Here is an 11,727-nt window from a genome sequence, read left to right on the forward strand (position 1 = left end):
TAAATCGGAAATCGAGATATAGTACAAAGAGAATGATTTGAAATCATATCTCATATGATATCTAGAATGGAGGAATATATGATCCCTTATCTGAGAACACGTGTATTTGATATGATCAGAGTTGACAGCGGCTTTGGAAAGCTACGATTGCAGATCAGGATCTGAAGTCATACGCATAATAGTTATTAGACTTATCCAAGTGGGAGACTGTTGGATTAGTGTCTAAGTCCATAACTATTTTGGTATGTACTTGACCCGATGGTGCATGGTCCTTTTGGGTTGCCTTCACCAAAGCAACTTGATTGGAGAAATAAATAAAGAGAGAGGTTATTATGATTTATTAATATGTTATAAGAATAATATATTAAAGGAGAAATCATATTTGTTTAATTAATATTGGTCAATAATTAATTAAGAATTAATTTTGTGATCAAGTGTAATTAATTAAACTAGAGGGGCTGAATTGTAATTATGTGATAGTTACAAAATAGGGCAATGGTTATCCTTGTTAAAGGATGGAAGAATCCAAGGATAAGAACATCCTTAAAATCGTCCAAGGTCCAAAAGATAGGGATTTTCAAGGCTTATCTTATGGTTGCTTGATGGGCAAGTAACTAGATAAGGATAAGGACTGAAACCCTAATCTTTACACCTATATAAACCCCCTAAGGCTCATGAATTCGTCTAACCCTTCCCAAGAAGTCCTAGAGACGAATTCTAACACCTCTCCTCTCTCCTTATACCTTCTCCACTTGCTTATGGTGTTTGTAAGCCATTAGAGGAGTGACATTTGTGACTCTAAGCCTTCCAAAGCCAATTCAAGGAGGAATTGAGATTGTTATTGCTACATAACAATCAAGGTAATATCATAAACCTAATTATATGTTAATATTGATTTCCATATGCTAGAATTAGGGTTTATAGTCTTGGATTCAAAGCATGTACAATAGAGAAACCTAGATCCAAGCATTAGGGTTTGTATGAGCACATAGGATGTCTTATGACCAAAACCCATCAAAAAGCTATAGGAGGCCCCAATGTTGACTGTCCCTGAGGGTGTTAAGGATTTTTTGGTGCATCCATCACCGGCTTGGGGGCAGTTCTTATGCAGCGAGGGAGAGTTATTGCTTATGCTTCTCGATAGCTGAAGCCGCATGAGGTTCAATATCCAACTCATGCTTTGGAGTTTGGAGCTGTGGTGTTTGTTCTCAAGATTTGACGGCATTGTTTGTATGGGGTCCAATGTACTATCTACACGGATCACAAGAATCTGGGATATCTTATGGATCAGTTCAATCTGAACATGAGACAATGTAGGTGGCTTGACATGGTCAAGTATTGTGATTGTGAGATTCTGTATCATCGTTGGAAAGCGAATATGGTTACTGATGCTTTGAGCCGCAAGACGCTAGTTCTACCACTAAGAGCCTATATATGTGGATTTTGATTGATTTGCCGTTGTTAGATTTGATTGGGGAGGCTCGGGTTGAGGGAGTCGATAAGGATAATTGGAAATAGGAGAGACTCACGGGTGAGATTGACAGGTTTGTTACTAACAGTCGGGGATTATTGACCTAATATGGTCGGGGTTGGGTGCCAGACTTTGGTGGGATCAGGCAGATTGTGTCGGAGGAGGCACACAAGTCCAGTTTTTCGATACACCAAGATGTATCGGGATTTGAGACTTATTTATTGGTGGTCATACATGAAGAGAGAGATAGTCTTGTATGTCGAGAGGTGCTTGACCTGTCGGATGATCAAGGTCGAGCACCAGAGGCCGCACGGCAAGTGTAACACCCATAAAAATCAAGCCAATTTAAAACTTTTCAACAAATTAAAAGCATTAATTTTTACAAAGTGTTTTCTAAATACTTTCATGTCAGAGTATCACATAAATCAAAATCATAAAATGTGAGGAGCTGTACGATCATGCATTTGCCTTCCCGCGATCATCTGAAGTACCTGAAACCAAAACTGAAACTGTAAGCCCAAAGTTTAGTAAGTTCCCCCAAAATACCCATACACATAACAGTGCACAGATAATCACAAACAACATACTATAGGTCTAGTCAACCATCGGGTTGGAATACCTCATGCACTCAACCATCAGGTTGGAATGCCAACATACTATGGGTCCAATCATCATCGGGATGGAATACCCCAGATCCACTACCACCGGGTTGGAATGCCTACATACTACAAGTCCAATCATCATCGGGATGGAATATTCACGACCCACAACCATCGGGTTGGAATGCCTAGGTCTGTTGGCTCTCGCACAAAGCAAATAAACCTTCCATGAGACCAAAAAAAATTTAAGGACTGATCTTGATATTCCTAAAAACCATAAACACCATTTTTGAAGATTTATCAATTTTTCTATGACTCAAATATTCCTAAATGCTACTAAAGATGATTGTGTACTCATCTCTTGTGTTTTGCTTAACAATGCCAGTTTGGATGTTTTGAGAGTTGTCTTCAATGTAATTTGATGGTATGATATGTAATCTGAAATTTGATGTAATTTGAAGTTGTTATATGATATGTAATCTGAAATTTGATGTAATTTGAAGTTGTTATACTATGTAGTTTATAATTATATATATAATTAAAAGGGAATCAACTTATGAACAGACTTATGAACAGTAACGTCATAAGTCGAGTGGGTTCTTCGGCTTCGGCTAAACTCCATCGGCGGCTCAAGCTTTATCGATCCTTCCACTTCATTGTTTATCCTATTGATACGTGTTCTTCCCCTATGTGTTTTTTGATGTTGGGAATTGTGTGTTTTTGGATGTTGGGAATTGCATCGGCTCTTCTCCCTTATCTTTTGCTCCAATTTCTTTGTTTTATTTGGAAACTTTGTCGTCGCTGTTCATTGAAACTTTCTCATCGCTGTTCACCGAAACTTTGTTATCAATTCGGACTAAAACTCAATCAACCGAACTGTAATTCAGTTTGGGTATTTGCTATTTTTTTATGGAAAAATCTAATTAAACTTACTTGAACCATCCAAAACATGATAAAATCCGAACAACACCCCAAATAAGATCGTCATTTTATTTTATTTTATTTTCTAAACTCTTGTTAGATTCAATAAAATTAAGCCGTAGAAAAACACATTTGAATTATCTATAGAATTAATAAAATTATAAAAATAAATTTTATATAATTGTAAAACTTAAATTTAGATGAGCATAATTTATTTTCTCTATTAAGTATAATTCCATCTATTTATAAGCATCCGATAATTATTTACAATTTCAATAGTTTATTTCTTCCAAATAGGATTAATGACAAAGTTGAAACAATATAGCCAAAAAATAGGGAAAGTAATAAATTTTAGGGTATGCTGGACAACAAGTCAACAACAGCATTTTATATAGGTAACAGTGTTTAATAAAAATAGTTATGAATTTTTAGAAATTATAAAACCACATAAAAAAAACATAAAAGTTATAATCTAAAACACCCTAAAGCTAGTTGCTAAATACGACTTTTAGTTTTCTCTTTATTAAATAAATTTATTATGATATTTAAAGATTAAAAAATAAAATCAAAATCAGATTACCAATCTCATAATTTTAGTAATTTACATCCAATTGCCTTCTTCTAAAGTATTTATAAGTAGATGAGCTATAAGCCTACAACTCTTTGGGGTTAAAGGCAGGGTGCGGAGCATTATAAGTTACAGCCAAAGCTTGACAAAGAATTGCTTTTGCGGACAAAACCCCTGATAGAAATAACAGAGAGGACATTAGAGAGAGAGAGAGAGAGAGAGAGAGAGAGAGGAAGGGAGAGAGAACGAGAGATTTTGCCAATACACTCTTCTCTCTCGCCATGATGTCCTTGAATGGTTCCTCTTTTCTGGTAATTCTTCAATCCCTTTTCAATTTATTCGATTTTTGTTTTCGATTTTCACATATCTACATGCAAATATCTTGACCGGGATCGGTTAATCTGAACATAGTGCGTTTGGAAGTTTAGATCAACGTTTTTGTTGAATCGGTCTTGTTTGTAATGTGGTTATCGATTTGATTTTGTAGAAGAACTCCATTTCTGGGGTTTCGAGGACGCAATCGCAGTCCTTGATATTGCCGGCGAGGCGTCCTATGGTGGTCGCTGTGGTGAACGCTAATGGTCGACCGGAGGGAAACGTCGGCGTTTCACTGGATAACGCTGCTAAGGAGATAAATGCTCCGGTGGCAGTTGAAGTCGCCGAGTCTGACTCGAAACAACAGACTGCGATCGTCGGTGGTGGTGTTGAAGACGTGTACGGTGAAGATAGCGCCACCGAGGATCATTTCATCACTCCTTGGTCTGTTTCTGTTGCAAGGTAACCACCGATCCTGATCCTGATTCCGATCTTCACCCACCGGTTTATATTCACATCTAATCAAATATTTTAAAAAAAATCGATGATTCCTATGCTGTTCTTATTTTTTCTATTTCATGCCCTTCAAATACTTTATTGTACTTTCTTTACACACACGCACACATAATTGTGTGCTAGTGTAATGCATCGTCATCTAGATACGAATACAAAATCACACCCTGGTTCTAAAAAAATAGCACTTTAATTTTAGCAAGTTCCCTACTTTCTTTACGCACACGAACACATGTTTCTATATCTGTTTTTTATTCGATTGTATCGTCCACCAACACTTTTGAAATATATTTTTTTTTGAGAAATAGCGAGATGTCTTATAGTCAACTTATAAATTGTGAGTAATTTTTTTTTTGTTTTTTTGTAGTGGGTATTCATTGTTGCGAGACCCACACCATAACAAAGGTCTGGCCTTTACTGAGAAAGAGCGAGATGCCCATTACCTACGTGGTCTTCTTCCCCCGGTTGTTGTCAATCATGATCTTCAGGTATATTTTTATATGTTTTGATTGTATTTTTTATAATTTATAATTTGCTGATGCCTGAAAAAGATTCAGATTCAAATCGATAATGATGTGAATATACATATACATACAGGTAAAAAAGATGATGCATAACATGCGCCAATATCAAGTCCCTCTGCAACGTTACCAGGCCATGATGGATCTTCAGGTAAACCATGTGGAAATTGATTGCCAATATCAAGTCCCTCTGTAACAAATGCTTGTTTTGCAGGAGAGAAATGAGAGGCTGTTTTACAAGTTATTAATTGAAAATGTTGAGGAGCTTCTCCCAATTGTATACACTCCAACTGTTGGTGAAGCTTGCCAAAAATATGGGAGCATATTCAAGAACCCGCAGGGTCTTTTTATTAGTTTGAAGGACAAGTGGGTGTTCATTGAAACTATTTTATGTTTCATTGATCCAAAATAGCTAATAATTATTTTCATAGGGGGAAGATTCTTGAGATATTGAAGAATTGGCCTCAGAAAAAAATTCAAGTTATAGTTGTCACAGATGGTGAGAGAATCTTAGGCCTAGGAGACCTCGGTTGCCAGGTAAGCGATAAGTTAGTGATTTTTCTTTTTCTTCAACTTAATCACTGACTTGTTATTATTATTATTATAATTTTATGTAAATGGTTAATAGGGAATGGGGATACCTGTAGGAAAGCTCTCACTTTATACAGCTCTAGGAGGAATTCGTCCTTCAGCTGTAAGTATATTCCAGAATAATAATAATATTTAAAATAATATCATAAATAATAATATTAAAAAATCTTAATTATATGCAGTGTTTGCCTGTAACCATTGATGTTGGCACAAACAATGAAAAGATGTTGAATGATGAATTCTACATTGGTTTAAGGCAAAGAAGAGCAAGTGGGAAGGTTAGCTAATTTTTTCATATCTTATAATTATGCTTATTTTGTTGGTTCGACTACATTAGTTTAAATTCAATTTTTATTTATTAACAGGAGTATAGCGAACTTATGAATGAGTTCATGACAGCTGTTAAGCAAAATTATGGGGAAAAAGTTCTCATTCAGTTTGAAGATTTTGCTAACCACAACGCGTTTGATCTTCTTGCAAAGTATAGCACCACCCATCTTGTTTTTAACGACGATATACAGGTACAGAAAATAGAGTTTAAATATTTGAACCTTTTTTTTTAATGCTTTTTATTTTAAATATATATTTTTTTATTTGTTTTTCAGGGGACAGCATCAGTGGTACTTGCAGGGCTTATTTCTGCTCTAAAATTAGTTGGTGGAACATTGGCAGACCATAGATTTCTATTCCTTGGAGCTGGAGAGGTTCACAATTTATCTTCCACCTACTTAATTTGTATCCTTTTATTATTATTATTATTATTATTATTTTTTTTTTTTTCTGAATTATAAGCTTTTGTTTATGTTAAATGCAGGCTGGCACAGGAATTGCTGAACTTATAGCTCTTGAGATATCAAAGCAGGTTAGAATGAATATATCTACACATTTTAATAAAAAACGAAAGAAAAATTGAGAATTATGATGGATGTTTCATATAATTATGCAGACAAATGCTCCATTAGAAGAGACACGTAAGAAGGTTTTCCTTGTGGACTCTAAGGTAATAAATCTGAAAAGAATACATCATTCTCTTTTTACTTGCATAAACATGAACATAAATATAATTGTTTGTATGATTTTGGTTTTGTAGGGTTTAATTGTTAAATCACGTTTGGATTCACTTCAACATTTCAAGAAACCCTGGGCCCATGATCATGAACCTGTTAATGACTTCTTGGATGTAGTCAAGGTCTGAATTTTCTCTTTGGTAATAATTACATATTATAAATAAATAGTATAAACATGAATACAAAACATTACTAAAGTAGCTATTTAACATTCGAGTATGTTTGAGCTATTTGAAAGTACATTGCTATTTTTCTGTATTATAATATAACACCTTATTTCCATTTCTTTCCATCACAACACTGTACTTCAAAAAATCTACCAAATTATAGCATTGGTACTTTCAGTCTTATTTTTCTTATTATAGCAGAGTGACAGTTGATTTTGTACTTGGAAGACATTGCTTGCTATATAGTTAGGTAGAATTGAAAGTAGGATGCTACAATACAATAAGTCAATAAACAAATCATAGAAAAGTAAATTGTTATTTCTTGCATTTAAACATTTGAGCCATTATTATGAATAATCCAAAATGATGGTGGTTTCACTTGTTGTGATATCAGTCAATTAGGCCAACGGTATTGATTGGATCATCAGGGGCAGGACAGACATTTACCAAAGAAATTATCGAAGCAATGTCCTCATTCAACAAGGTATTTTTTGTTCTACTCCTATAAATAAAAAAAATAATAATAAATGAAAGTGAAAACTTGAGAAAACGAGTTTCGTTTTGCAGAAACCTATTATTCTTGCTCTTTCCAACCCAACTTCACAATCTGAATGTACTGCTGAACAAGCTTACACCTGGAGTGAGGTTCGTATGAATCACCTCTATAATCCTTAGTTCTACCTGCATACCAACAATATAATAATCAATATTATTCTTACTTCCATATATTTGTACCTTATTTATTTATTTATTAAAGGGTCGGGCTATTTTTGCAAGTGGGAGTCCATTTGGTCCTGTTGAATATAACGGAAAGGTGTACGTATCTGGGCAGGTATCTTCTACAACCTTCAAATTAATATCTGTTAATAATTTTCAAAAAATAAGAAAGAAATTGATTAATATCTGTTCCAGTCCAACAACGCCTATATTTTCCCTGGATTTGGTCTGGGGTTGATAATTTCCGGTGCAATCCGTGTTCACGACGACATGCTTTTAGCCGCCTGTAAGTTCAGTTCAACACTACAGTTGTGTGTGTGTGTGTAATTCATGTTTGTCTGTCTATGAAAGGGTATATGAGTCATTTACTAAAAAAAAGGTATGTTATGTTTTTGTTGTCAAACAAACAGCTGAGGCGCTGGCGGAACAGGTTACACAGGAGCATTTTGACAATGGACTGATATACCCTCCGTTCACCAACATCCGCAAGATTTCCGCTCATATTGCGGCCAGGGTGGCAGCCAAAGCATATGAACTTGGTGAGAGACCTTTTCTTGTTTGTGATATATAGTATATATTTTGTTAAAGTTAAACAAAGCACATATCACTAATAAGTAAAAATTAACTGGAAATGATGGTTTGCTTTGTTTTGAACATTGTAGGTCTGGCGAGTCGTCTTCCTCAACCAGAAGATCTTGTGGCATATGCAGAGAGTTGCATGTATAGCCCCAAGTATCGCAGCTATCGTTAGATATACATTACATTACATTACATATGTACTCAATGTGAGTGGTGAAACTAAAGTTGGACACTGGTAGTCGCTGTTTTGCTTTTAGAGGTTATTTTGTTTTCGTTTTGTTATGGTATGTTAGGTTTGTTATGTTGTAATATTAGGGGTATACCAGTATGTGTCTCAGTGTCTGTGTTTGTTGTTTTTGTTCTCCATTAACACAAGATATATAAGTGAGATCTGAATTGGTGTTGTTAATTACTGCCTCACAGTCATATTATCTTGTCTTACTTTGTATAATCCATTAAGAACTAGTTATTTGTCTACAATGGTTTTTTCATGCCTACTTATTTTTCATATAACCAACCAAGATCCACCGTTGGGTCTAAAACCCGACCCCAAGTTGGGTAGCATTCAAGAAATACAAAGGATTCTTGTTTCAAAAGCTCAAGGTGATCACATTAATCATCATTTTCATTTTTATTCCGTTTGTGGAACAAAACTGCTCTTCGAGAAATGAAGACTTTATACTCCAAAAGGTTTGCAAAACAAATACCTAAAAGATCTAGCAGGATATCTAGGGTTGTTAATCTAGCAGGATATTGGTTTATTTTAACAAATAAATTAGAAGTATTTGGACCTACAGTGAAAAAGTTCGCTCTTTTGTGTAGCTTGTACATGATTGAAAACAGTGGGTTCATAGCAGTTGAAATTGACAAATTATGGAATTTTGGTATGCTCACTAGATTTTGACAAATATATCTATCTTTTTTGCGTTATAATTTGTAATTACTTAGTTTATAAATTGACATGGCAAAACCTTAAATATGCAATACTCGTTGAAACACCCAAATAATAAAAGTCGTGTTACGAGCAAAAGTTTAACATTGTAGCGTGTATGTCAAATTGAGAAGGATATCATTCATCATTTAGCTCAACAAACTTGTACAATACAAACATGAATAACTTATTTAGTATAAACTTAAATGGGTTAATCGGGTTACCCATACCCAATAAAATAGAATTTTATCTACCCGAAACAAAACCTTATATATATATATTTCGGGTTATTCGGGTCGACCAGACCAACCTGATTTCAATTTTTGACCCGATTAAACCCGATCCTATTTGTCTTATACGGAAGCGGGTTAATCGGGTTCAGATATTTTTGTCACCCCTAAGGATATCAAACCAGGTAACATCTCTTTTATTTGGGTTCTAACTTATCGAAAGTTTCACAATAAACATAAGCCTCACAACCCCATATTTAGAATATGCAAGTGACGGAATGTCCTCACTTCATATTTTAGAGTATGTTTCTCAAACCCTTTGACCTTTGTGTGGATACAAGGTCAAGGTCTCTTATAACATTCTTGATGGTATAATTCCAGAAACTGTTTTGAAGCATAGTACAACTCATAATGAACAAGATCAAACAATGATTGGTTTCTTCTTCCAACTACATCTTTTTATGGTGGTGTCCATGGTGGAGGTAGATGTGAAACGAATTCCTTAGATAATCGTTAGACTTTTGACCAAGACGCTCACTATCTCTATTGAATTTGAGAATCTTATCATTTTGCTCAGTTGACTTTTGACTTCGTTTTAGAAACCTTTGAACACCTTTTAGATTTATGCTTAATCAAATAAATATATATCCATGTGACCAAAAAATCACACATAAGTATATAACAAAAGTTTGAGCACCAACGATCAATTAAGAATGATTGATTTTGAACCGAAAATCATTTTTATGGTTTTGAATGTTGGACTCCCGTTATTACCACTTGCCACTAAAACTTTGATATGTATTATATCATTATGGACTAATGGTTATCATACACAACATTTTTAACATTATTTTCTTCTAATACCATATATGAAAAAAGTCTTTAAATGTCTTATATTCAAAGTCTAGACATTGGTCGTTGATGAGAGAATAATTTTCTTTTTTTTTTTTAATATATTTTTATAACCCAATAAAAAACAAGAGTAGTTTTTTAAGAACATCATGTCACTCCAAAGGTAAACATTCTAGGAATCGAACATTTGGAAACATATTTTGAAATACTTAATTCTGGAATGACTAACATTCACCGTTAAGTCACTTTGGTGATGATTAGAAATAAAATAAAAATAAAGAGTTTTCATACAAAAATTCTTTTGATGTATTTACAAAATGTGGTCTTTTATGAAAACTAAAAGGATAGACATTCTTTGATATTTATCAAATAATATTTTTTTTACAAAATTTGAGTTCCTTCCTTATTTTAACAAACCTTTAGAAGTAAGGGTTTGTATAAAATGCTCTTTTAATCATCATCTTTTGTGTTTTACAACAAAAAAACCTTTTATTAAACAAAGTTGAGGCTTTATTTTGGTCATCAAAGTCAAATTTAGTCTGGAGATAGATCCAAACGAATTTAGTCCATTAAACTGTATAATGGGCCAAGTGATTAGCAATTTTATCAAAGGGCCGAAGGATACGAGCAAATAAAACCTACTTCCCACTTCTATATATTCATTCACCGCCGTTACTCCTCCACCAACGCATTTCTCAGGTATTGACACAGTCGATCGATCTGTAAATTTCTCAGTTTCTATTTAGGGTTTCAGTCTTCTGTTGTATGTATATGAATCATCCCTATTGTTTTTGCGTGAAATTTGTTTGTTGAAGTTTGTAATTTGTTATCGATGTAATTGAAAATCAAGCAGGGATAGTGTGTATCGGCGTTGTGCTTAATCAGTGCACTTTGCTCGAAAGAGTTCCCATGCGATACTAATTTGACAAGGAGAAGGTGGGCAGTTGTGTTCCAATTATCTCCATTGGAATCTTCAACAATCATTTTCTCCACATTTTATCTACTTTTTTCTAGTTTTCTTTCAAGATTATTAACATTTACATCGGAAAATCATGTAATGATTTTATTGTTTTTAACTAGTTGCTTAGTTTTTCAAATATTTTTATGGAAATATCATGTTTCCTTATCCCAAAACACTTAAACTTTTTTATTAGAGTTTTGATTTAAACTTTGAATCATTCACGGTCTCTGAAGTCAATATTTTGTTAGATTTTTTTAGAGTGACTTTAATGCAACATGGATGCTATCTTTTTTTTTTATATATATAGAAAATGTTTTATGTTTTTCTTTAAAAAGTTGAAAATGATCGAAATAGCCATAAATTTCAAATGCTTTATCGAAAATTTTCAAACTTTTACAAAAATCTATGTGGCCATCAAAAAACAAGTATTTTCGAACTTTAGATTTTTATAACTTTTTCATACAAAGGACTGAGTTTTATTTTTCCTTGTATTTCTTATAACAAAGTTTATCAATTGATATAACATACTTCTAATTTGGAGTTTGGAAAATTATATATAATCTTTAGGTCCAAAGTAGGATTGTTGGTGAAAATATGAGAAAAAAAACTCAACTTTCAACATTTTTATTAAGAAAAAGACTCGACTTTTTTAATTCTTTATAACAATATTTATCCATGAACATTTCTGGGGTGTTTCGTAATTTCTACATTAGCACGCCTTGAC

At 33.7% G+C, this 11,727-nt stretch overlaps 1 protein-coding gene, 1 long non-coding RNA gene and 1 other non-coding gene across 3 annotated transcripts; all 3 read left to right on the plus strand.

The window, feature by feature from the left end:
* The first annotated feature begins 3,651 nt into the window (after window positions 1–3,651).
* On the plus strand, window positions 3,652–8,438 carry LOC145086076 (NADP-dependent malic enzyme, chloroplastic). The gene is made up of 19 exons (XM_079023806.1): window positions 3,652–3,870; window positions 4,047–4,336; window positions 4,755–4,875; window positions 4,985–5,059; window positions 5,123–5,274; window positions 5,340–5,445; window positions 5,537–5,602; window positions 5,682–5,777; window positions 5,865–6,020; window positions 6,105–6,203; window positions 6,314–6,361; window positions 6,446–6,499; window positions 6,590–6,688; window positions 7,128–7,217; window positions 7,301–7,378; window positions 7,491–7,565; window positions 7,646–7,736; window positions 7,861–7,989; window positions 8,113–8,438. The coding sequence occupies exons 1-19, from the start codon at window positions 3,841–3,843 to the stop codon at window positions 8,199–8,201; spliced, it is 1,944 nt and encodes a 647-aa protein (XP_078879932.1). The 5' UTR covers window positions 3,652–3,840; the 3' UTR covers window positions 8,202–8,438.
* A 2,256-nt stretch (window positions 8,439–10,694) lies between these two features.
* On the plus strand, window positions 10,695–11,050 carry LOC145068227 (uncharacterized). Its single transcript, XR_013688942.1, has 2 exons — window positions 10,695–10,741; window positions 10,896–11,050. It is a non-coding gene; the product is annotated as an uncharacterized LOC145068227 (long non-coding RNA).
* LOC145080861 (small nucleolar RNA snoR135) lies at window positions 10,889–11,039 on the plus strand. Its single transcript, XR_013695440.1, has one exon. It is a non-coding gene; the product is annotated as a small nucleolar RNA snoR135 (small nucleolar RNA).
* Window positions 11,051–11,727: the final 677 nt, after the last annotated feature.

Source organism: Lactuca serriola, chromosome 1 (genome assembly GCF_051521515.1).
Source record: "Lactuca serriola cultivar US96UC23 chromosome 1, Lser_US96UC23_V15, whole genome shotgun sequence".
NCBI lineage: Eukaryota > Viridiplantae > Streptophyta > Magnoliopsida > Asterales > Asteraceae > Lactuca > Lactuca serriola.